This window comes from Magallana gigas, chromosome 2, assembly GCF_963853765.1.
Source record: "Magallana gigas chromosome 2, xbMagGiga1.1, whole genome shotgun sequence".
NCBI lineage: Eukaryota > Metazoa > Mollusca > Bivalvia > Ostreida > Ostreidae > Magallana > Magallana gigas.
This window is the reverse complement of record NC_088854.1, coordinates 40,679,711-40,703,901: the sequence shown is the minus strand read 5'-3', so window position 1 is coordinate 40,703,901 and position 24,191 is coordinate 40,679,711. Positions and strand designations below refer to the sequence as shown.

Sequence of the window (24,191 nt, the reverse complement as noted above, 5' to 3'; positions counted from 1 at the left end):
TATACAGCATTGTTCAAAATGTAGGTTTTGAAATATTAATTAAAATACGCGGCTTCTTGATTTTTCTGCCTAGAGTAAAAGTACGATTTACATTTTTTCATTCAAGATAAAGGATAAAAAATGAACTTTAGTGATTTGTGCTATTGTTATGTGTATTTGAGAAAACATTACTAATAAAACTAATTTCAAAGGCGTTTTTTAATACCTAAAATATCGAATCTACATATGGAGGTATCTAGCACTATCTATATACAGAGAATTGATTCTCTGAGCATTATGGGGTGAGACAATACGGTCGGGATGATCAAATTCAATTAAGCCCGAAGAACTTTAGGCAATAGATTTGATCACGCCTAACCCACAGGCATCTGACGATATATAATTTTCTCATAATAAAAAAAATACTCCGCTTTCCTGATAATACAATACGTGTTTTATTAAGAAAGCGGAGTATTTTTTTTTATTATGAGAAAAATATTTAACGTCAGGTGCCTGTGGCCCATCCATATTTGATCACCTTATTATACATCTAGAAAGATTAATGATTCCTTATTAAATAATCTTCAGCCATTGTACGATTTAAAAATAAGTAAGTAAGTAAGTAAATGATTTATTAAAGTGACGTATTTTTAAACACTCGGCCCATCGAACCTATATGCCACTTTATAAACATGAATATACAAATAATAAGAAGTTTATACCCATTGTTCTTTTTATATAGGATAGATTGTCTGCACATAAAAGCTGAATATACGAATTTTGCAGTTTCTCTTGGGAAGTTAGATAAAAAAAAAAATTGTCGTTGATGATATGTATTGGACTATTTGTTATGACATCGATTTGTGTTGACAGTCAAAAATGTAAATATTTATAGATCAAAAGGAGCCACAATAGTTTTGCAGCCTTATATTATTTCCTTAGAAAAGAACTTATATAGTACGTGTAGGGAATAAGGATTATATTTTATTGTATTTTAATAAAGTAAATAGCAGACCTTAGGAAAATACCAGTTTATGTGTAAACTACGTCTATGTACAATGTATAAGTGATCTTCTAAAAGAACATGAGCAGTGAAACTTTAATGTAACATTTCAAACTGAAGATCTAGTTCTTTATTATAAATGCCATCAGAATACCAGATGTTACATATTGGCTACGATAAATGATTTTGGATATACAGACTGCATGCTTTCTAAAATCAAAGTACTGAAGTACTGACGGGAGTTGATTTTATCGATTATCATTTCAACGATATGTGATTTTGCATGGCAAGAAGTATCAGTAATCGAAATATTTCTGAGAAATTGTATGGATCCAGGCAAGATTGAACTCATATCTTGTTCAACCAAACGCTCGGCTGTCTCCGTTTATCTCCGACAAGCAAGAGAGACTCTGTTTTGTCGGATATTAAAGGAGACAGCCAAGCGTCTGGTTGAACGAGACTATACACTGAACTCTAGCGTAGGAATACATACGACTTAAAAAATATCTAAACTGTTTGTACAATTTAAAATCTTACTATTTTCATGGTATTAATAAATAAGTTTTCTTGAAAAACAATGCTTCAGAATACATAGCATCGAATTTATCGATTATTTTCAAGAACTAAGTGTTGTCAGCGGTACTGATTTGTGCTTAGGTCCAAACACTGTTTCACTTTCGCTTTGCCCGAGTAGGTGCATAGGAGAATTGATTAAAATCAACTCCCAAAAAAAAAACCCCGGAAATGCTCAAGATAGACTGGACCGCAAGTTTTACATTTTTGAACCATATTCGAAGGATTTTGGTGATAAATATTAACAAAGGATGACATTAACTCGTAATGCGTATGTCATGATATCAATAAATGATTTATGTCCAAAAAACATCATAAACTTTATTAGTTTACTATAAAATTTATATCCAATAGTTTATATAATTCAAAGTGTACTCTTGAAAGCCATACAATAGCATGGTCCTTTGAATAATGAATATAATTTCAATTTATTGATAAAATGATTTCCATCATGCTTTGTCACGCAAGTTGAGAGGATATAGGTGAATGATGCGTTTAAAAATGCCTATATAAGGACGGATAAGATACCGTAGAATTAAAATATCAACAAATCTGATGATTTTTTAAAATATCATTCAAAACAATGTATATTTAACATAACATAAATTTGTGACCCTTAAATATTTTAATTTACTTGGATTGTGTTGATTTAAACTGGCGTATGCGTATCAAATTAAAATCTAAGAAGTTCAGTTTCTTTTTTTTTTCATACTGCAGTAGAGTGGGTATGTGCTTCATATTTTTGTCATAGTCTAAATAAGGTATAATGAAAAACGAACCAATTTGATAAACAAAAACGTGGAGAAATTACCTACTATACATTAAAAATATTATTTTCACGGTATCCCAAAATTGAAAAAATAGTACGTAAATTTGTATGTAAATTCCTGGCCAAAGTCGCATCCTTTAAACAACGCACTTCGTTGTGACTAAAATGGCTCAATGGTTAGAGCACTAGATATTATGTAACTTTAGAGAACTAGGCTTTTTTTGGTTATGAGTTCCATACCACCAGAACTCAAGTCTATATTTTTTCTTATCGTTTGCATAGGCGTCGGAACCGGGAGGGGGGGGGGGGGGGGGGGGCTTAGCCCCCCCCCCCACTTTTTTTTGCAAAGTTAGACCTAACCATTAGGCACATAGCATCATAGAAGGTTTAGCCCCTCCCCCCCCCCCCCACTTTTTCTCGCAGGAAAGATAATTATTCCTAAATTTACCTTGAAATGATGTAAGTCATAGGTATAATAGCCCCCCCCCCCCCCCCCCCCCCGATTAGGATTTTCATGATTTTGGAAATTACGTTTTTTTTGGTTTTGTTTTTTTTGCTTGTGAAGATTTCTGAGGATTAGTCTAGCCCCCACACTTTCAATTTGCTTCAGACTCCACTGGTTTGTCAAAATTGAAATAATTAAAATTGTCTGTCTGAAAACTTGAGAATTATGACAGTTTTAATCAGGAAAAATTAAATTTGAAATTATATTTCACGACTTAACCAAATGGGCATTTGCGCTATCTTTACCCCCATTTTTTTGGTGCATATTATGAGATAGCTGCAATAATGTAGCACTCTCCGATTTTTGTTATATCTGATGTTTACTCTCCAAAAAAAAAAAAAAAAAAAAATCAGGAGAGGGCTACATTATTGTAGCTAACCATGCGTGTGCATACCAAATATGTCCCTATGATACTAATAATAAGAGGGATTACTCTTCAAATAACACGTCCAAACCTTGATAACGCCTTTATTTCGCGATTTCCTTATAGATCTATGCGACTTTAAATAAGCGAACTTACTCGCACACAAATAAAAGTAGGTCTATATTGTCTTGTGTTTTAAATAGGTTTGACAAAATGTTATGTTTTTCAATTGATGAGGTTTCTGTCACATTAATTAAAATTCAAATTTAATGCCACCCAGTAAATTCAAATTTTACAAGAAAATATCTGTTCACTATAAAAGTGAAATTATTATAAAAGCACGAAGTGTTGATATACTTTTCTTCAATTTCTCTGTTGAGTAAGTTTTGTTGAAATTTTTAATTTAGAAAAGTCATAAGTTTGTCAAAATCAACCCATGAAAAATTACTGGTACAATTGATTGTCAAAATTAAACCCACGGAAAACTATTGGTAAATATTTCCATGAAATATTTTTCAAACATGAAATGAACATTCATTTTAAATGCTCATCTGTATATGACTGAGATAATTACATGTAATATACTGATCCTAATGTTGTAGGATAAATTCATTTTTAGATATCAAATACATCAGAATTCAGTAACCCTCTGGAACTCCAAAGTAAGCAGGAAGAAGGAAGTCTGTGTTATAATCTATTTACTACATAAAATATTGTAAAAAGCAATAATAAATTAAGTATTAATATACAAGATCTAACAGGTGAACTGTACAAACATAATACTGGCATGACAGTGAGATACAAACTATGTTATATACTTCATTCAAACAATGCAAAATTACTCAAAATTTTACAAAATCTTGTTAAATTGTTAAAGTACATTCATAATTTTATATCTAGTATTGGAGAAGGGGAGGAAAGGGAGAGAGAGAAAGGAGAAGAGAAAGAGTGAAGATAGAGGCTTTGGTAAATGAGAATCATATCTATTTATTTTCTGCTTACAATTTAAGAGCACCCCCCCCTTCCCCTTTTTCTCTTAATTTTTTTTTTTAGTGTTGCATACTCATTTTTATATTTTGAATTGAAAAATTTAGAATTATAAACTCCGGAGTTTAATTAAAGCTTTACAGATGTGCTTTTCGTTCGTTCTGGATCTTATACTAAATATCATTAAGATGCAAGTAATATTCTCATTGTGAAGTCACAAGTAAATGTACTGCAATGCGTAGACTGGTTATTGAAACTTTTCTTTGGTTTGGGATTGAATGATTGGTCATGTCTAGATACACAAATCTGTGCAATAAGCTAACACCAAGAATACTGTAGATTCCAAATTATATGCGAGGAATTAATATCCGCGTTAAATCGCACGAAGCACATCTTGAGGATTTTAAAATCTCGCTTCTATTTTTCTGGCAGATGTAAACTATTTAAGATTATGATAAAAAATTCGCTGTTCATGATTTTTTATTCGACGATATGTTGCATAACGTTGAATTGCGGAATTAAATACTCGCATAAAATAAGGAATCTACAGTATTCAACCCAATATTACAATGAAGAACAATGAACACATTGTTACTTGAGTTAATGAAAAAAAAAAAGACATCTTTTCTAGATGTAAACACTTAAATCAACGACAGAATCAGTGTAAATCATCTAGCAATTGAGTGCAAAATATCTAATTTGGTAAACAATATCTTTTTCTATATAAACTACCTTAATACTCCTATCAAAAAGGTTTTGGTAAATGTGAATATTTCTACATAATGTAAATTCTGCAAATCCAGGGGGGGGAAAAAAATATATATTCATATATGTACCGGAAAGTTTCAATATTGTTATTTATCAAAATATATTGTTTCTAAAAAACATTTAGAAATGATTCAGTTCTAACAAATGAAAATTTTCACATGTACTTTGAATAGATGTACTATTTTATCTATTTTACAAGAAAATATATCCTTCCAAAGAGTAGTCTTTTTCATTGTAAAATTGGAATTCAGACTGAAGTTAAAAAACCCAAAAGCAGAGCTTAAAATTCATGAGAGTAGGGGACATATTGTCTGTCAACAGTCATACAAAAACTCTTTATCAAATATCTTTATAAAAAAACCAACAGTAGTAAATGAGTTTCTTATGTAAAATTGTTGTCTAAAACAAACAATGCAAGGCATGTGAATGATCTATTTTCTACCAGCTCACAAATATTAAATACTAAAGTAAAACTGATTTTTCTATAAAAAAAACAACCTACACATAAAAAATTTGAAAAAACTGTTGAAAGAAACACAGCAAAGATAACAATAGCTGCAAGCAAACTTGCCAGCTTTTAAATGCTTCTCTTTGTTAGAAATCATGCACATAGCGGACATGAAATCTAGAAAGACTAAAATTAAATGCAATAAGATGGTACATGTTCACTGATATATCAGTTAAACTCAATTACATAAAAATACTGAAACTAAACAAAATGTCATTTGTCAGCACTGCTGCAAATTAAACTAAAACTCGTAAGTCAATTATCAAAATTACAGGGATAAATAAATTAAAAAAAAATATAATTATTCTAGCAAAGTGCTGTCATTTGGAATGTTTAAACTTTTCATCTTTGCATAGAATTGCATACAAACACAAGTTAGGTTTACATGGATTTCAAATAAGCACCAAAATATGACTGTACTAGCTTTTTCAACAACTACGCCAAAGTCCTCAGTACTTGTCGGTCTTCCTTGTAGTTTTAATCGGACTCAGCGACATATCAAGGTCGTCGTTGGAATCGAACAGCCTCTTCTTGGGTTCCGGTAAGAAAGAGTCTGAGCGCGATATGTCGCCTGTGGTGGATGTATTGGAGAGGTAGCTGTTGCCTTTGGCACTGGACTCTCGTATTGGATCCAGGGACTTGGAGACCTGGTATGAAGTGTAGGTGGATGTTGGGGGCAGCATGGAGGTGGATGATGATGATGGGGCTGTGGATAAATGAGATGATGAGGAGAAAGTAATGCTTGAGGTGACAGAGGTCTGGGATGATGTCATGTACGAAGAGGAATTGTATCTTCCCTTGTTTGGGTCATCCAGGGTCGAACCACCTGTCAATGATACAGAATTAGGTAAGCTTGCAGATACATAATTTGCTGCGGCATTTGTGTCATAGCTATGTAGATCTCTATCAAAGGCATGCACAGGTCTGTTATCAATATTGTAAGAAGCACCAGCAGTTGAATACTGATCATCGTAAGACGCGAACCTCTGACTGGTGGTATAAGATTCTGAATCTTTATTATTTAAAGGAAAATCAACACTGTTTGATCTAGTGTGAAGTCTGTTTGACAGTGGAAGATCAGAAATGTTTGACTTGTTTCTGGGATTAACCCCGATATCGAAATCAGTGTAAGAATAACTAGCCTTGACTGGCCCCCGTGCACCAACAATACTTGTGGAGTTAGTAAATTTGTTAGTAGAAACAGCATCCAGTGCATCTTGTCTGGGAACAAAAGAGCTGGTGTATTTGTTATTTTCCATAAAAGGCGGAGGGTGGGCGGTGGAAGATGGCTCTGATGGATATGAGGATGAGGAGACAGGATAGGATGGCGGTCTCTGTGCAGTGACTGTGCTTTCAGTGGTGAAGGTTTCAAAACTTGCAGATGGTGCATTACCCTTGGCCCGCTGATAGGAAGCAGAGTTGAGCGCAGAGACAGAGGTACCCATGTCTGACTGAGACCTAGTTCTTACGGGTTTTGGTGGCAGGGACGAGGCTAAAAACCGACTGGATCCAGACCCAGTGTCAGATGAAGAGGACAGACTGGACATACCTTGCCTTTCTCCTAGAGGCTTGTATTTACCAGAAGAATCCAAGCTGGATGAAAACCCTTGCAGACTTAATCTTGGTTTGTAGTTGCTGGTTGGAATGTCTTCTGCTGTTGCAAATTTACTTCCTTGTGTGGAAGATTTGGACGACATGAAAAGGTTGTCAACGGACGGACTGCGACTGAAACCGCTTTGAGACAATGGACGGAGAGTGGACAATTTGGTTGGTGTGGATATGTCATCGGAACTTCCCATTCTATTTGATGTCTGCGGAAGAGAATTTAAAGTCGATGAATAGGTACTAGAGCTATATCTGCTTGATAGGTCACTCTGAACACCAAATCGGTCATTATGGGATAAACTGTCTTTTGATGAGGAATACTGGTCAATGCCAAACTTGTCATTTTCTCCAGAAACTGTATATCTGTCACTGACCGAGGACTTGTAATCACTGGTCTTGGTATCCCAGTCTGAGGTTTTCATAGAGTCTATAGCACTGGGCTTGTATGTAGATATACTGGAACCAGAGATGGTCGAGTATCCACCACCAGAAGCAACTGGCAAATTGGACGGTTCTAAGGTTGATGTTGGAATGTCGGTGTAGGCAGATGAACTGCTGGAATATCTTGTAGAGGGAACCTCTGATCGCAGAGCACTGCTTCTAGGGACATAGTCTTCTGAGGAGGAGTAATACTTTGATGTATATTTGCTGTCGGATTGAGGTCTGCCCGGATCGGATGATTTGGTGTCAGGATACAATGGATCTGACCTGTAAGTGTCTTTCATCCTGTAATCATCCAAATATTCATCATCTTTGTAATTGTCCTTCCTGGAATTGGAGTATGTACTTGGTTGGGTTCCCAAGCTAACTTTCTTTTCGGCTCTGTTCAGTAGTTTCATGCAATCAGTAAAATCCGGGGTAATAGATATATCCAGATCATCCAGCTCGGACTGAATTGCTTCTGTATCATCCAACACATGGTCATAAAGGTCACTTTTCCTGGATTTGGCGGGATAATCCAAGTCAAAACTTTCACTCTTCTGTACGGGGTCAGTGTTGTACCTTCCAGATGTGTACCTGTAGTTGTGGTTGTCGTCTTTAGTGCTTTTAGAGTCCCTGGAATACTTGGATAAGTAAAAGTCATCTTCATCCTCCAGTCTTGTTACTGCTGTCTTCCCTCTTCTGCCATCTAGGTAACTGTCATCCAGAGACTCTGGCTTTGAAAGACTCAGACTCTCGTCACCATTTGACATACTGGACTTCTTGCCATTCTTTAAAACACCTTTGATGGGGGATGGCGACCTTCCATTAGAACTGTTTCGGTTTCCTTTTAAAGGGCTAGGCATCTCCAAGTCAAAAGACACGGTTTCGTTTTTCGGCAAATCAAAAGTGACCCTTTTAGTGTTTTTTCCAGCACCATTTTTGTCATTTCCCTTATAATCATGCAGATCAGAGGAGCTATAAAACTCACCATTCAAGTAATCTCTGTGACTAGATTTATACTCTCTGTCATCCGAGAACAGCTGTCGCTTTGAGGGAAGATCTGCATCCAAACCATGCTGGGAGGACAGTGGTTCCTCAAGGGACCGTTTACTAGACAGAGAAGAGGTCCTCAAGTTCAGGTCCTCGAGGCTGGATGTTCCGGATAGTGTGGAGTGTCTGGATTGGGAGGAGTAGTCAGATTTGGGTTTACTTCTGTAGGTGTCTAGCTCCTCATTCAGCTCCTCAATCAGTTTGTCACTCTTCTCCAGAGCCTTGTTTAGCTGGCCAACCTCTTTCTCGTAAGTCTGGATCTTTGCCTCTAGTGTTGCTACAGTATATCTGCCATACCTGTGAAATAAAATACAATCAAAATGTAAACGAGTGTGTTAATACAGGTACAGGTAACTCTCGATAGCTCGAAGTCCCTGGGACCAAGGAAAAACTTCGAGGTTTCAAGAGTTCGAGTTTTCAAGAGTTCGGAATTTTCCGGGTTGACCGACGGGTTTTAAAATTATTTTTACCGGATGTTATGATTTATCAATTTATTTAGTGCTAACCTTACGCACGTGCTTATACAACGTTTTCTTTCCAGTAAAATATACAGAACGATGTTAATAAAACCGTAAAACGGTTGGTATTAATGGTTCAGGTATCGGTATGGTCAATCATTAAACAAACAAAGCAAACACAATTTTACCTGTATTTTACCTGTATTTTTTCAAAATGTTGGCTATGTGGGAAGACACCCCCGTGTCTAACGCCTGGAGCCATTTAAATGACCAGGTAGGTGTTAATTATAGGTATAGCGCTTCGAGATACACAGCGACTTCAAGATATCGAGAGTAAAATACTATAGATTATGAACAACGGGACTGCAGTTTGACTTTGAGGAATCAAGGGTTTCGAGAGATCAAGAGTTCGAGAAATCAAGAGTAAATTTGCTTAGTTATATAGGGAAAAAAATCGTGACCCTAGGCTCACTTCGAGCGATCCAGAACTTCGAGCGATCGAAGTTCGAGCCATCGAGAGTTACCTGTATTTAATTATAATCTAAGTGCTTTGCAGATGATAGATATTTGCCCAGATAACTATTTGTATGAATAAATTTTAAAAAAGACATCACTGTAAGTACATGTATTGGAAAAGATATCAGTTTTCTTTCTAAGCTAAGTAGACAATTAAATAAAAGAATTTAATTAAAGGAAAATTAAAACAAAATTGCACTTTATATCTATCACACAATAATGTATACCCAGCAGAATCTAAGCAATACAAATATTTGCCTGTGATATGGAACACATTGTTAGATTACCTATGAGGAGATCTGTTCCCGATTTCTTGTCGCAGCTTCTGATTCTCCCTATTCAGATTTATGTTCTCATCTTTCAGTGAATTGTTTTCCTATAATTATAGAAAGAAATCAAAACATTCATATTTTTACACGTAAAAAACCCCCAACTTTAACAGCAATACATGGATTATTTTTTACACAAATAATTGACAAATTTACTTATAAACTTTCTTCCCATTGAAAAAAAATTCTAATACCTGTTTAACTCTACTGAGCTCAGACTTGACTTTTTCATAGATTTTCTGTGCATCCTGCAGCTTCTTATTTAGGACTAGTACCCCGGAGCTGTCAGAATATCTGGACTCCTCTTTTGGTCCCAGTTGTTTAGTCCCACTGTTTTTCTGAACCTGCTGCTGCAACACTTCATTCTCTGTCCTGAGAAGCTGCACCTCTCCAGAGAGTCTTTCAAACTCCTCCTAAAATGTTGGATTTGGACATTCTTGTAGTGCATGTATACATGTATGTTAATTATTTAATTTGTATTGTAACACACACTTTGCCTTCTGTAATACAGTCAATACTTACCTCATATTCTTTGAAGAGGAGATCAAATCTTGCTTTTCTTAGCTCTGGATTACTCATTTTATCTTTTTCATCTGGACCATGGCTTAAACCACCTGTGGGATTTACAAATTATTTTTTTTTACTTAGTAAAAAACTTTCAGTACAGATTAAATGTAACTACATAAACCAAAAAAATTACAATCAAAACAACTGTTATTTCAAAATTGGAGATATGTGGATGTGAACTTGATATCATATTGCTATATTTACATCTACCATGTATAATTTCCTCTTTTTCTTACGGAAAAATATAGTGAATTCATAGCTCTATAGAAACAGCAAACTGAAATTTACACGCCCAATTTATTGATTGGTCGAAATCTACAGCGGCTGAAAGTGACAGGACTGAAATTGAAACGCCCTGTTTATCGATTAGTCTGAATCTACAGCGACCTAAGTAAACTCACGGACTGCACGAAATAATCATGATGATGCCAGACTCAAAGTCTTACAAGAGACGATTTGGCTGTTTCTTTTAGCTAACGTACTTACATTGTATGTACATTAACAGTAATTTAGTGAATTTTACTAACTTTTCATAATCAATTTATTAATTAATTAAAGAAAGATGTTAATATAAAGAATAAAATGCTTTCTTTGATGATTCATGCGGGTTATGAAGGTAGCGATCATTGCAGGAAAAATTAACATAACCCGCGTTATAACCCGCTAACGCGGGTTATGTATTTTTCCTGCATTGTCGCTACCTTCATATCCCGAATGAATCACCAAAGAAAGCATTTTATTGTTTAAATAATGCAAGTACCTGCAATTTTTTTGACTGGATTTCCTGGAGTAATTGGTGTTCGACATGCAGGACACTGCTTATTTCTCTGTAACCACACATCCATACATCCAGAACAGAACACATGATTGTTTGGACATAACACTGGCTGTTTAACCTAAATATTAAAAACCTACCATATTAACACATTTTTTTTAGCTTAATTCTAACTATCTATAAATTTCCACTTTCAAAATATGATGATAATTTGAAATAATATGATAAAATGAAAGTCCTAAAACACTTCTAACGTTATGCTACAGTATATATTGGCATATATCCAAGTGACAAAAAAGTTTTTAAAAAGTTAAAAATTACCATTCCATTATTTAGCTTGATAAGAATAATTGTTCAGTCTTGCTTGCATTGAAATTTCAATTGAAATATTTTATATTCATACATTTAAAATTTTTATTTAAAAAAAAATAAAGAAAAATTCTAATATGCAGATACTTCTCCATCTGAGGCCGGTACATCGATTTATCCAAAAGGACCCAAAAGGAACACAAAAGGACCCAAAAGGAATTACTGGGAACGATTTTATAAAATTTTTATATTTATTTCAATAAAAATGTTGCAATTAAGAACTTTTTCTGTGTTTATTTTTCATTGATTTTTAAAATTCATTACAATTATTTTTGGTAATGTAATTAACTAATTACTAATTATATGTTTATCCAATCAAATGATCGTGCATAATTTGGTTGATTATATTTGTGTGTATTCATATCTAACGTTATTACTGGCAATATTTATAAAATTTCATTATTAGGAGAATACTTAGTCTATCTAAGTTATTTAGAACTTGTGTCTAATCCGTTTGATTTAATCAATAAAATATGTTAAATTCATTCAATTCTAATATTGGCATTGCTTAAAATCGATAGATAAAAAATGTAGATTATATAAAATGCATGTTGAAATTATAATTATCATCGGCAAGAATTTATAAAAGTCAGCCTATTTAACTTTATACACAACAATGAAATAGCTCATTAGATATTTAACAGTTCAAAAAATGGACTACGCATAACCATTTAATATCAATTATAATATAATGAGATAATTATATGGATAGCGGAGGGCAACCCATACACGTACCGTTAATTCTTAAAACAACACGATGATTACCTTGTTGTTTTAATAATTTTAATATTAACAGCTGATTAGTGATATGGCTTCTCCCAATTATTTCAGTCAATTCAATTCGTAATTATTCTAGCATTCATTCATTCAACATTATTTGAATTGTACATAGATTAATGTGTTAATTAACTTAATTCTTAATTCTGTATCTCTTTATAGAGGAAATAAAAGATGAATGATTGAAGATGAATGCTGTAGATCGGCTTTCTGAAGTAGTATAGTAACATATCTTAATTGTTTAGGATTTGGATTAAAATTATTGTTTAATTAATATTAACTGAACTGAACTGAAAAAAATAATGAATATGAATTTTAAAATAAATTATGATGTAAAAAAATTCTAATTTAGCTTTTTCTTTAGTACGTATTGATAGTGAAGCAATTCAGTTGGCTTCACATAAGTAACTACAACTACATACAAAAACAGGAAAATTATAAAGCTATGATTTCCATTTGGACTAAAAGTGGGTAGTGATGAAGAAAAAGCAATAAAAAAAGCTTGGAAAAACTGAGTCTGCATGGGCCTTGGTAGGGCGTCGTTTAAAAACGATAAGAACAGTTTGATCCACATACGAGTCTGTAGAACGAAATCAAATCAGAAATAATTTCGATGGCTTTATATAGATGTGCCTTGTAAATATGTTTAGTAGATTGAATTGTCATTTGAATTGTGTGGCTAGTATATTGTCTTGGTTCAAATTTGTATGTTTGGATAAACTGAGTCTGGGCCTTGGTAGGACGTCGTGTAAAAGCGATAAGAACAGTTTGGTCCACATGCAATATTGACCAAGTTCGATTTAACTTATTTATCAAGAAATTCACTTCTTTTTTTTTTAGATGACAGATAGGCGTACCTTGTAAATACATTTTAGTGCTAACAGAATTGATGTTCGTTAGACTCAGCCGTTTATTTGTTTTGGATATAGGAACTTTTTAGTGCTTAATATTGCATATATATGATTGTGCATATTGGAGCTCGTTTTGTCTTGACAAATAGGTGTGCTTTGTAAATACCTTTTAGTGCTCTTATAATTTATGTTCGTTTTGCTTATTTGTTTGTTGGTTTTTTTTTAATTATTATTTTTTTTTTTGCATGTTGCAAGTGGTTTATGGTGCGTGAATGTATATATTAGTGCTTGTTTTTACATAATTTCTATGGTACCTAAATTATTCATTTGCTATTCTTTTTTAAAAAACTTTCCTTTAAAATAATGATGTAAACTGTTTATTTTTTTAATAAGAAAAAAAAAGTTTCCTTTTTACATTCAAAAAAATTAACTACCTCTATAATGTATTTTTTTTATCTAACAGTTTTTAACAATTTGGAACTTTGGCTTTTTGTTTTTCCAAAAATACTAAATTTTGGCTCTTAAAATAGGTGGCCTCCACGTGGCAATAGCTGGGCAACGTTATCATATTAAGTACGTTTTAATGAATAATACGTGCTAAGATAGCGGCTATCTAACACCCTACACTTCAGAACAATTTTTTAAACAACTCTCCCCCAAATAGACAATATTTAATACATTTATATTGTAAATTATGGCATTTAATGAACATTAAAAGTTCCTTTTGGGTCCTTTTGTGTCCTTTTGGGTTCTTTTGGGTAAATCGATGCACCCTCCGGGACCTGTTCATGCAATGTTCGGCAGAACAGGTGCTTGCACAAGCTTGCCAAAATATGTGCTATAGTTCATGGGAAATGTGGTTAGCTCTTGTGAGTGTCAACTCTGAGGAAATTGCCATAATTATATCATACATAATAAAAGAGGAAGAAAATATCTTACAGTAAAAACAGAAATGGAAAACAAAATGTTTTATGCTTGCTGTAAGAAATGTTTAAATCTTATTACTTTTACTTAAAAGGGTTTCTTTTAGATTAAAAGAAAAATAATAGACAAACAAAATAACTCAGAAGTTTTATGCTAGAAATGCAAGTCTTAATCAGTAAACGTCTGAAAAAAAGGTCCTTATATATATTCTTAATATCTAATAATAAAAGAAAATTACAAAGAAAACTAGACTGGTCTTTTCTTGTTTTCAATGCTCAGAGGTAAACAGATAAAGTTAAATAACACAATATAAAAATATCAAAAAAATAAAGAACAACGATCAATACAAAACAAAATTGTAAGTATACAAATAGCTAGGCCTAGCGAAAAAATGCAACAAAATTACATTAAAAAAGAGTGGCCAGAAGCATGGGAAAAACCGAGTCCTTAGAAACCAATGAAGTAAAATAAAGCTGAATCCACCTTAACGTTATTCGTAAGATGTGTATTAGGAATAGCAATAGAAATGTTAATTTGCAATGTACAATACCTTCCCCAAGCATATTTGACAGGAAATGGGCAAAGTAAATGCTATTGTTTGGTACTTGTCCTGTCTTGCTTTCACGTCCGCCGCCATCTTTTAAAAATATAGCCGGAAGTAGCGGATTAATACTGTATTCGCTTTTTAATTATAAAAAGTGTATTTTATCGCTGTATAATACTTGAAATATATTAACATTTTTTTTAAACAAAAAGGGGTCTAAACTTGAAATTGTGGAAGTTAGGCTACTTATTTTAAAACATTCCCATTTTTCCTTTAGCGCAGGTGGAAAAAAGCAGTTGTTGGGATAAGTTCCGGTAAAGCAATGATAATTGTTGCACAATTTATTCGAACTAATTGGTTTCTCTGTGGCATCTTGATTGTGATTTGTTTTGCAAGCATTGCGCCAAGTATTGGAGCTAGAGGAGGTCGTAAATCTATTTACATTTCAAAACAATTAATTTCCAGCAATATAACGAAATAACACGTATAAATTTGGCCACGGCATAGACACATGGCCAGGGACAGTCTCTGATCACAGGGGCTTGTGTAGAGAAAAAAAAAACATCGATAAAAAAGGGGGGTACCTTAGAGGAAAAATAACTTTATGTTCCTCAAAAGTACCCCCTTTTTTATCGATGTTTTTTCTCTCTACACAAGCCCCTGTGCTCTGATTTGACATGCGAACAAGTCTTTTACGTAATAAATTATCACCTTCGTCTCCCATGCAAAATAACAATTAAATTCTTATAAAACATGTTAGGTCAGCGTAAGTCGATCCCTCCAACCCAATAAAATGCCAAGTTCTTTTTCAGTTTATTTAAGACACAATTTACGCAGGTGTTTAGCAGAGACATAATGTAATTTATGTCTCTGTGTTTTAGATATTAATTTTCATGGATAATTAGTTACACAAAACACAATATTTCAGGTGCTTGGGTTTCACAATGTAAATATATGTGTGATACACATCATATTAATATTTTAACATCCATGAAAATACCTAAATTCCAGCGCAATATCTGAAAAGAAATTCCAAAATAAATTGAAAAGCATGATCAAAATGAAGAGATAATGTACATGCATGCATGACTCTATAATTATGATTTTTATATTTGTAAAGGAATCCTGAGACCAGAAATAACAGTCAAGTTTTTCGCTGTAGCCATCATTTTTTTTAACAGTGGAATTTCACTTCGAAGTGAGGTATTATATATAATAGATACATTTTCCAAGTCAATTTAATTTTCAACATCTAAAGTCTTATTTATAAGGAGAGTAAATTCTTTCATCTAATTACACATCACCTTTACATATTTACAATTATCAGATGTAGTTATATTATACAAATATTGACTGGGGTTGAGGGCAACATTGATTATATTAGCTCCCGAGGGACGAAATATTGCCCGACGCGAAGCGGAGGGCAATATTTTCGTCCCAAGGGGGCTAATATAATCAATGTTGCCCGAAAACACAGTCAACATTTGTTTTGTTATATGAAGAAACAAACCAAAATTTAAGAAAATAATTAAAAACTGATCGCCGTAATTTTCTCAGCTCAACAAAGAATTTACGAATTCAATTTTGTGCAAAGTTCATTTCCAAAATATCCTCAGCATCAAACGGTCACTGCTGATATTCCGCCGACCGAAAGAATTAACACATTGATGTTCTACTTGATTTTACTTCACAGTAATTCACAAATCCTTATATCCTTTATGATAGCAAACCGTCGCATGGCGCGTCCGTTGTTTACTTGCGAAGACTGCATGACTTTCTATTATGACGTTACCTTATTTTGGAGTCGCGAAGAGTTATTTGCGTCATCGTTTACAAAGCAACAAATCAGAGGCGATTATTTGAAATACAGGGAATGTTCTCTAGATATTATTCCTAGCCGGTCAATATCAAAAAAATATTGACCGGTCAATATTTTTCGGACGAGCTAATATTACAATTATTGACTATTCGTCTATATAGAGTTATATAGTGAGAAAATACTACTGAATATAACAATAATCATTATATTCCAAACAATAATTAAAAACGGTTGCTTAGAAATATGATATTAATGAACAGTCATGACAGTCCCTGTCAAGATGTACCGGTACATAGCTACCCTTTATTTGCAGTATAGTCATCTGTACAGACAAGCTAGTAACTATATATAATGTACAAGTACTGCATTAATTATTAAGTTCATTTCTGTTGTAGGATCTAAGAAGAGCTCTGGTGCAGTTCAAAGTGCACTTCTTTATACAAGGATGGACATTCATTGTCTTTCCCTCACTGATATATCTTCTTGTATCATTGATGAAAGATGGGCCATTTGACAAACTCCTCCTACAAGGGTAAATATATATTACAAAGAAAATCAACTAAGAGGTATCATACACGCATTGTATACTATTGTCATCCACATGAATTTTTTTAAGAGAGTAAACAGGTATTTAGTATCTACATGGGGGGGGGGGGGGGGGGGGGGGGTTAGTTTTAATTATCAGTGTGCAATTGTACATGCATTGACAATGATAACTACAAGCATCCATATATAAGTCTGGAATGATGTTTTTGTGAATCTTTCATATTACGTCATGAACACCCTTTTCAATAGAGAGAGGTTGGGCAATAGCAATGGTGGGTTTGTGTCACTGAACTTTGGTTGACTTTTCAGACTATTGGTATTGGGATGCATGCCTCCTCCAGTATCATCAGCCGTCATATTAACAAAAGCAGTGTCTGGAAATGAGGTAAAAAGGGTAGTTGTTCACAAGAGAGAAAAATTTCAAACCGATCTATCTCTTAATTATACCCCCGCAAACGAAGTTTAGGGGGGTATATTGGTTTCACCCTGTCCGTCTGTCTGTCCGTCCGTCTGTCTGTAGACGCAACTTTGTCCCCCCTATAGAATTTTTTATTACTGCATGGAACAGTTTGAAAATTTGTACATATGTTGAACACCATCTGAAGATGTGCACCTGCAATTTTTTTTAAGATCAGACAAGATTTAATGATTTTATGACAGTTTTCATTTTCCTTATTCTATATATTGTACACTAATGTTGAAAAGTAAGGGAGGTAATCCTTACAGATTTTATTAATTAATTAATAGAAAACACTCTAAAATATATTTATATAAATACATCCAGATGGAGTTTTTTGTCTTTACGTCTTAATTAATAAAAAAAATTTATTTTTTATAAGTATTCTATCAACTGACAATGCAAAGATTTTGTTTGTCAATGATAAATTCTTAGGAGCTAATGAGAACATCAAAGACAAGTGTGGCAGAATTCATTTGTCCCAAGGGAGCCATTATCTGAGCCATGGTTCAGATGGAGCATGTGTTTAGGGGAAATTGATAATCTGTAAAATGGGTGATGGTTTTGGGGCTATTTTAAAACTGTTTCATGTAAACCAAAAGGTCTATCATTATAAGGAAATAAATAATATAATTATTAATAAAGAAGTTAAACTATTTGTAGAGGTTGTTTAAATTTATTTGTCAAGTAATTTGATGAAGTGACCCTATTGGGCATTAATTTAAATGAAATTCAAAATTACTGATATGATTGTAGTGTTTTGGCAATTTTAAAATTGTTTGTAATATTAATTTTCTTTTTTACATATTTTTACATAGTATGGTAATTATGGTAATGTTTTGGGAGTTTATTAAATTTAACAAGCTCATCAAAGAAAATCATAGTCCTATGGGATCAATTTTCTGATATGGAGTTCAATTGTGCCATAGGAGAAAGTGAGGAAAATTTTAAACAACTAATTGCATCTGTCAAGACTCTTATTAGAAAGATATTGAAAGTTTTCTCAACAGAAGAACATTGCTTGGCTACCGGTATTTCTATTCACTGCAAAGGGAGGGGTTATTGTCATTTTGTTGGTTTTTCTTTAAATCAATTAAATTAAAAAAATATATCATCAAATACATACATTTGTAAATGTATTACTGTTATAGATATGTATTTACAGTGAAATTCTGACAATTTTGATTTTAATTTTTCTTTGTTAACTATTTTTTTTACAATTCTAGAATTTTTTTTTTGTATGTGTTGTGTTCCAAACCTTAATTATTATTCAATTCAATTATTTATCCCATTTGAAATTAGCCTAGCGGGGGTATTAGTCCCATTAGGACAGTTCTAGTTTGCTTTGTCATTTAAGTGATAATTGAAATAAGGTCAATTTATATAAAGACCTACGTGTAAAAATTAACAAATACATGCAGTTGCTTATGGCAACACCCGTTAAAACCTCAAATCTACGGTACAGTACAGAAAGGTAATTGTAATGTTCTATCATGAATCTCCACACATATCTATTTTAGGCTGCAGCAATATTTAACTCTGCTGTGGGAAGCTTTTTGGTGAGTATTGTAGGGAAAATTAAAAATGGTAGAAACAAATTAAAGAATCAAATTTATAAGAATACGAACATAAATACACATGTACACTTCATTATTTTATGAATTTGTAGAAATAAACAATAAAATCTAATCTGACTGACAAATGATCATGCCACATACAGCTTTTCCGAAATCATTTATAAATCCAAAGACTACTGTAAACGTTATATTTGGCATGTACAATATTTGGCAGAAAATTATATTTCAACAAGTCAGCATAGATTTGATTTGGAGTATTTCTAAATGTGTCTATTTTGATACTTATAGGAATGGCATATAGCGATGTATTTATTTAGCCGAAGCGGCTTTCTGCGAAAAATGCTAAAACGAATACACAGCCAAATGTAATACATTTACAGTATATTTGTCATGATTTTACTCTTACTTATGACTTTATGTATAACTAATTGATTATACATGTAAATTGTGCCAGTTTGGTGTCTGAATCCCAGTACATTACGATTTAAGCAGTTTCCTTTTACATGTATTCACATTTAAATACATGTATTATTTTGTAGGGAATATTCATCACACCATCCTTGATATTGTTGATTGTAAGTAATCTAATTTTATATAACAAGTAGTTCACTGACAAAGGATGGGTATTTGACTTGTCTAAATACTGTGAAAAAAAACATGATCATTCATATAAGTTTAAAGCTGTGCACATGTTTCTTTGCAATTATTTGTACATAAGCACACATACCTAAACAGTTTCCCCAAGGCCAGTGAGTATTACCGTAATTGGGTTGACAAAGCATCGTAGATCATATATTAAATTACCATTTAACAGCCGAGATGTTATAATAATGAAAAATACATTCTCTAAATTAATAATAGTTAATAATGATTAATAATAGTTAATACAATACCTGACATTGTATAAAATTGATCTATGTAGGTCGGGTCAGCGGTGGATGTCCCGGTGACCTCCATCTTCCTACAGCTGTCCCTGACCGTGGTTCTACCTCTCTGTCTGGGTCAGGCCATTAGGAGACGACACAGAATGTGGCTAGAGAGAAACCCTATTCCATTTGGGACCATAGGCAGGTATCAAGATTACTACGATAAAATATAGAATTTTGCATTTCAATAACTTGTTTTACCTCATATGGATATGGCTTTAATTCAATACATGTTGTTTTTTTTTAGCATCACTGCATGCTTTAATTAATGCACATAATTGCAAAACTGAAGAAAATTGTCCACGTCATACCCATTTACTATTAGAAAACACAATATCAATACATGTATTCCTTTGTGTGCAATGTCATTGATGTGCTGCAATATACATACCGTGGATTCCTAATTAAATGCAATTGATTAATTGCTAGAAATACTTACTGCAGATTTAACATCTTGGCACAGTTGCGATCTACATGATATCTTAACAAAAGTTAGACGGGCTTCTATTTTTTGTTGTTGACAAAACAGTGAAATCGCCAAGTTTAGTACTTTGGGAAAACAAGTCAATATTAAAAGGGGAATAACTCAATTTTAGTGTGGAATATGAATCTTGCAATAGAAATAAATAAAAAAAATAAAAATATCTGCCTGTCTCATTACACATATTACAGTATTTAAAGAAAAAAAAATCTTGAGAAAAATACGTTATTCTGCATACAGTCCAGGGTAAATCCCCCCCCCCCCCTCCCATCAAATTTTAAATTTGTCTTCAATGAGTGTAGACCACTGTTATTTCTCTCTAGTCTCTATGAGTTAATTATTTCAAGGCAAAATGAATCAAATACAAGACTTACAGTGTTTCATTAAAAAATATTAAGCTATTTAAAGGTTAAGACTCTTTTCTGTGTATAAGGGTGAAGAATGAATGAGATGAATATATTTCAGTGCCATTCTGTTACTGATCATCTACACAACGTTCTGTGATACCTTCCTACAGACCGACACACACCTGGACTTTCTCAGCTTGATCTCCATTGTCTTCCTGAGTGAGTACCTGAAACTTGTTCCTCCATTAACAATATATAAGCACCAAAATCTGATACAATTTATGAGTTTAATAGCAGTAAGGCAGTTTTTTATCGGACTTCAGTTGTCTAAGATTGCATTGAATGCCATTCAAATGATTTACCAGTGTTTTTTTTTTTTTTAACCAAAATGCATTTTTTTTTTTAGGTTTTTTATAAAAAAAAAATCCTTATGTGAAAGTACCAGTATTAATCTTTGATAATGTACTTGCCATTCCAGTTGTCATTCTGCAGTGTGCGTTACTGGGATTGATTTTCTTCATCACAACACAGCCCTGGCTGGACTTTCATCCGACAGATACTACTGCCATGATGTTCTGCGGCTCTCATAAATCACTAACTCTAGGTAAAATAATGTTATTATTTACAGACATAGACATTTGTCAACATGTATGCATCAATTTTTATAAATTGTTCCCCCCTCAATATGGCAAGTTTGACAGTTTTCAATTAATGTTTCTGAACTTCGATCATCTTTTGTGAATGAAATGTTACAACAGCCTACCCATTGAAATTGAATTGAAATTAATTTTTTCATCCCTAATTGATATTCATGTAGTGTATATGGTGAATTAACACAAGCATTAGCATATACATGTAGTTTAAAATATTAATTTGATAAAAAAAAATTATACAGTAGGTATTGGAGTCATATGATCACATGTAGAATTTTTGACAGGCATACCCATTATAAAGATTGTGTTCAGTGGTGACCCGGGTCTCTCTGTTATAACTGTCCCCCTGCTGGTGTACCACCCCACACAGATCCTGCTGGGAGGGATCATGGTTCCCCTACTGAAGGAGTGGATGTACTCTGTGGGTAGAAATAGGTATGGTTGATATTTCCAATTTCATGTAGATGTATGAAGCCTCAAAAAGACTCTAATTCACAGGAGTTTTTGTGAATAAGTAGAACTAGGAATTAAAGTATTTGTCTACTCTAGTTCATTAATTGTTTTTTTTTTCCAGGTATACAATGGCCAAGCATGTGTAGGATAAACAAACCTTAGGGAGAGCTGTGCTGTTCCTGCAGTACTAATTAAAGACATTTTTCTTTTACCTCAATTTGCAATAAATATACACTGTTATTTATTTTGCTATCAAATATTTCTTACAGTTGTTGAATATTTGTTATATTAATTTTATATTAAAATACTAGCAGCTACAGTAAAATTTGTATTTATTTTGTTGTAAAATTACTTAAAATTGTTGAAATTTTGTTTTCTTATAAAAAAGTAGTTTTATATATATTATAATAAAGTACATGTAGAAGCAGCTACAAGAAAATGACCATCTTTAACGCTAATCAACTGCAAAAAAACGACGGCATCCTAACATCCAGTCATGTCTTAAACTTACTAAAGTCAAAACCACCTTTATATTTCACAACTTACTGACAGTGAAATTACATGTACATGTAGTTAGGGGACTTGTTTTCACAACCGGGCCTATGTTGAAAATTTTAAACAAACAAGATCAAAATGTGATCAATATTAAAGGATTGGTTCATGGGAAAAACTACATATAACAAGAGACCTACAGGCCTTGACAGTCACCTGAGAACCATATTCCTTAGACTGTCCTGTCAGAGGGTGACTTTTTTGACTTTCGATCAAGATACGTTTTGAAGTCTAATCCTAAACTCCTCTGACAGGTACCCCTGCCATTTATTATTTGATTTTTTTTATAAACATTTATTCATAAAGGGGAGAGGGGGAGGCAAAGTCAGAAATATCTCAGATTATCTACTCCCTAGCTCCAGGGACCAGAAATTGTAAGCTTTTGATATAAAGAGACCTACAGGTCTTTAATGGTGTAAAAAAAAATATTCACAGTTTTGTTTCAAATGCACACAAGCATACAATGTGCAGGAAAAATAAAGTAGGTCAATTTCCTTAAATAGAACAAATACTTAATTTAATGAGGCCAAATGACAACTTACCTAGAAGTCATCAAGTGGAAAATGTAAAATTGTTCACAGACAACGCAAGACCAATGGCAATAGGTTTATCCAAGTGAAGTGAGCTAAAAAAAATAATGTTCACTATGTAGCCATATTTGTTACCCCCCCCCCCCCCCTACCCAAATAAAAAGTGAATTTCACTACTTAAAAAGAAGACATTATGAACATAATAGCAATGTACATGTATTTAGTTTATCTCCAACAGTCTAAATACAGAAGAAAATATTTAAAATTTTATTGTTTTTCACTATATGGCCATATTAGCCCCACCAAAAGGACCTGAACCCCTGACCCAGGGGCCATGAATTTCACAATTCAAGTAGAAGGCTCCAAAGCCATGCATATAGTTTTCTTAAAATATAATTAAGAGTAGAGAATAAGATTTTTAAAGATTTGATACATTTTCACTTTATGGCCAAATTGGATCTACCGATAGGGCCTGAACCCCTGACCCAGGGGCTATGAATTTCACAATTTTGGTAGAGGGCTTCATTGACATCATAACCATGCATTATCTTTTTTCAAATATATACGGGAATAGATAGAATATTTTCTTTGATTTAATACACTTTCACTATATGGCAATATCGGTCCAACTCGGTGCCTGAACTCCGGACACATGAATTTCACAATTTTGGTAGACAGATTCATGGACATCATTACCATGCATTTAGTTTTTATTCACATGTCTGGGAGTATAGAAGATTTTTGAAAATTTGGCTAATATTTTGCCCCGCCCATGAGCCCTAAGGTGGTGAAGTCATGAATTTCACAATTTAGATCCTCTATCAAAGAGATGCTTTGATCAAAAGTGGAAACAACTTGCCTTGTAGTTTTCAAGAAGTTAAAATGTAAAAATTGATTAATGCAAAACGATAATTGGAGACTGATAGCAATAGGTCACCTGAGTGACTCAGGTGATCTAAAAATCAATTTTCCTGCTAACTCTTACCTGAGCCAGGTTACCTGTACCTATCCTGTGGCAGGATTACCTTCCATGTTTCACATGTATCTTGCAAAAAATTTTGATGCTGAACCTGTACGTATATATTGTATACATGGAGCCTTGGTGTGACAGGGATGATGTCAATTCAACAGATTCATATCAACACTCCATGATTCAAATAAAAGTCATTCGATGTTGGCCTGCATTCCATGAAGGCAAACATAAAA

The 24,191-nt window shown here is 33.3% G+C and overlaps 2 protein-coding genes across 6 annotated transcripts; one reads left to right on the top strand and one right to left on the bottom strand.

The window, feature by feature from the left end:
* Positions 1-3,860: 3,860 nt before the first annotated feature.
* Positions 3,861-14,808, bottom strand: LOC105323157 (ORC ubiquitin ligase 1). 3 transcript variants are annotated; one of them, XM_034445020.2, is made up of 7 exons: positions 14,651-14,808; positions 11,165-11,300; positions 10,360-10,451; positions 10,032-10,250; positions 9,796-9,884; positions 6,850-8,831; positions 3,861-6,282 (listed from the first exon to the last, which is right to left on the bottom strand). In XM_034445020.2, exons 1-7 carry the CDS (start codon positions 14,735-14,737, stop codon positions 5,906-5,908), a joined length of 2,982 nt encoding a protein of 993 aa, XP_034300911.2. In that variant the 5' UTR covers positions 14,738-14,808; the 3' UTR covers positions 3,861-5,905. The 3 variants fall into 3 exon arrangements, with proteins under 3 accessions (XP_034300911.2, XP_034300910.2, XP_034300912.2); XM_034445021.2 differs by having other exon boundaries at positions 6,076-6,282; positions 6,599-8,831; XM_034445019.2 differs by having other exon boundaries at positions 3,861-8,831.
* Positions 14,809-14,914: 106 nt separating this feature from the next.
* On the top strand, positions 14,915-22,196 carry LOC105323146 (sodium/bile acid cotransporter 7). 3 transcript variants are annotated; one of them, XM_034445022.2, is made up of 11 exons: positions 14,915-15,069; positions 15,765-15,847; positions 16,859-16,995; positions 17,319-17,394; positions 18,987-19,025; positions 19,583-19,618; positions 19,966-20,114; positions 20,916-21,016; positions 21,276-21,401; positions 21,735-21,885; positions 22,025-22,196. In XM_034445022.2, the coding sequence occupies exons 1-11, from the start codon at positions 14,967-14,969 to the stop codon at positions 22,047-22,049; spliced, it is 1,026 nt and encodes a 341-aa protein (XP_034300913.2). In that variant the 5' UTR covers positions 14,915-14,966; the 3' UTR covers positions 22,050-22,196. The 3 variants fall into 3 exon arrangements, with proteins under 3 accessions (XP_034300913.2, XP_065932683.1, XP_034300914.2); XM_066076611.1 differs by lacking the exon at positions 19,583-19,618; XM_034445023.2 differs by lacking the exon at positions 22,025-22,196 and having other exon boundaries at positions 21,290-21,401; positions 21,735-21,889.
* The last annotated feature ends 1,995 nt before the right edge of the window (positions 22,197-24,191 follow it).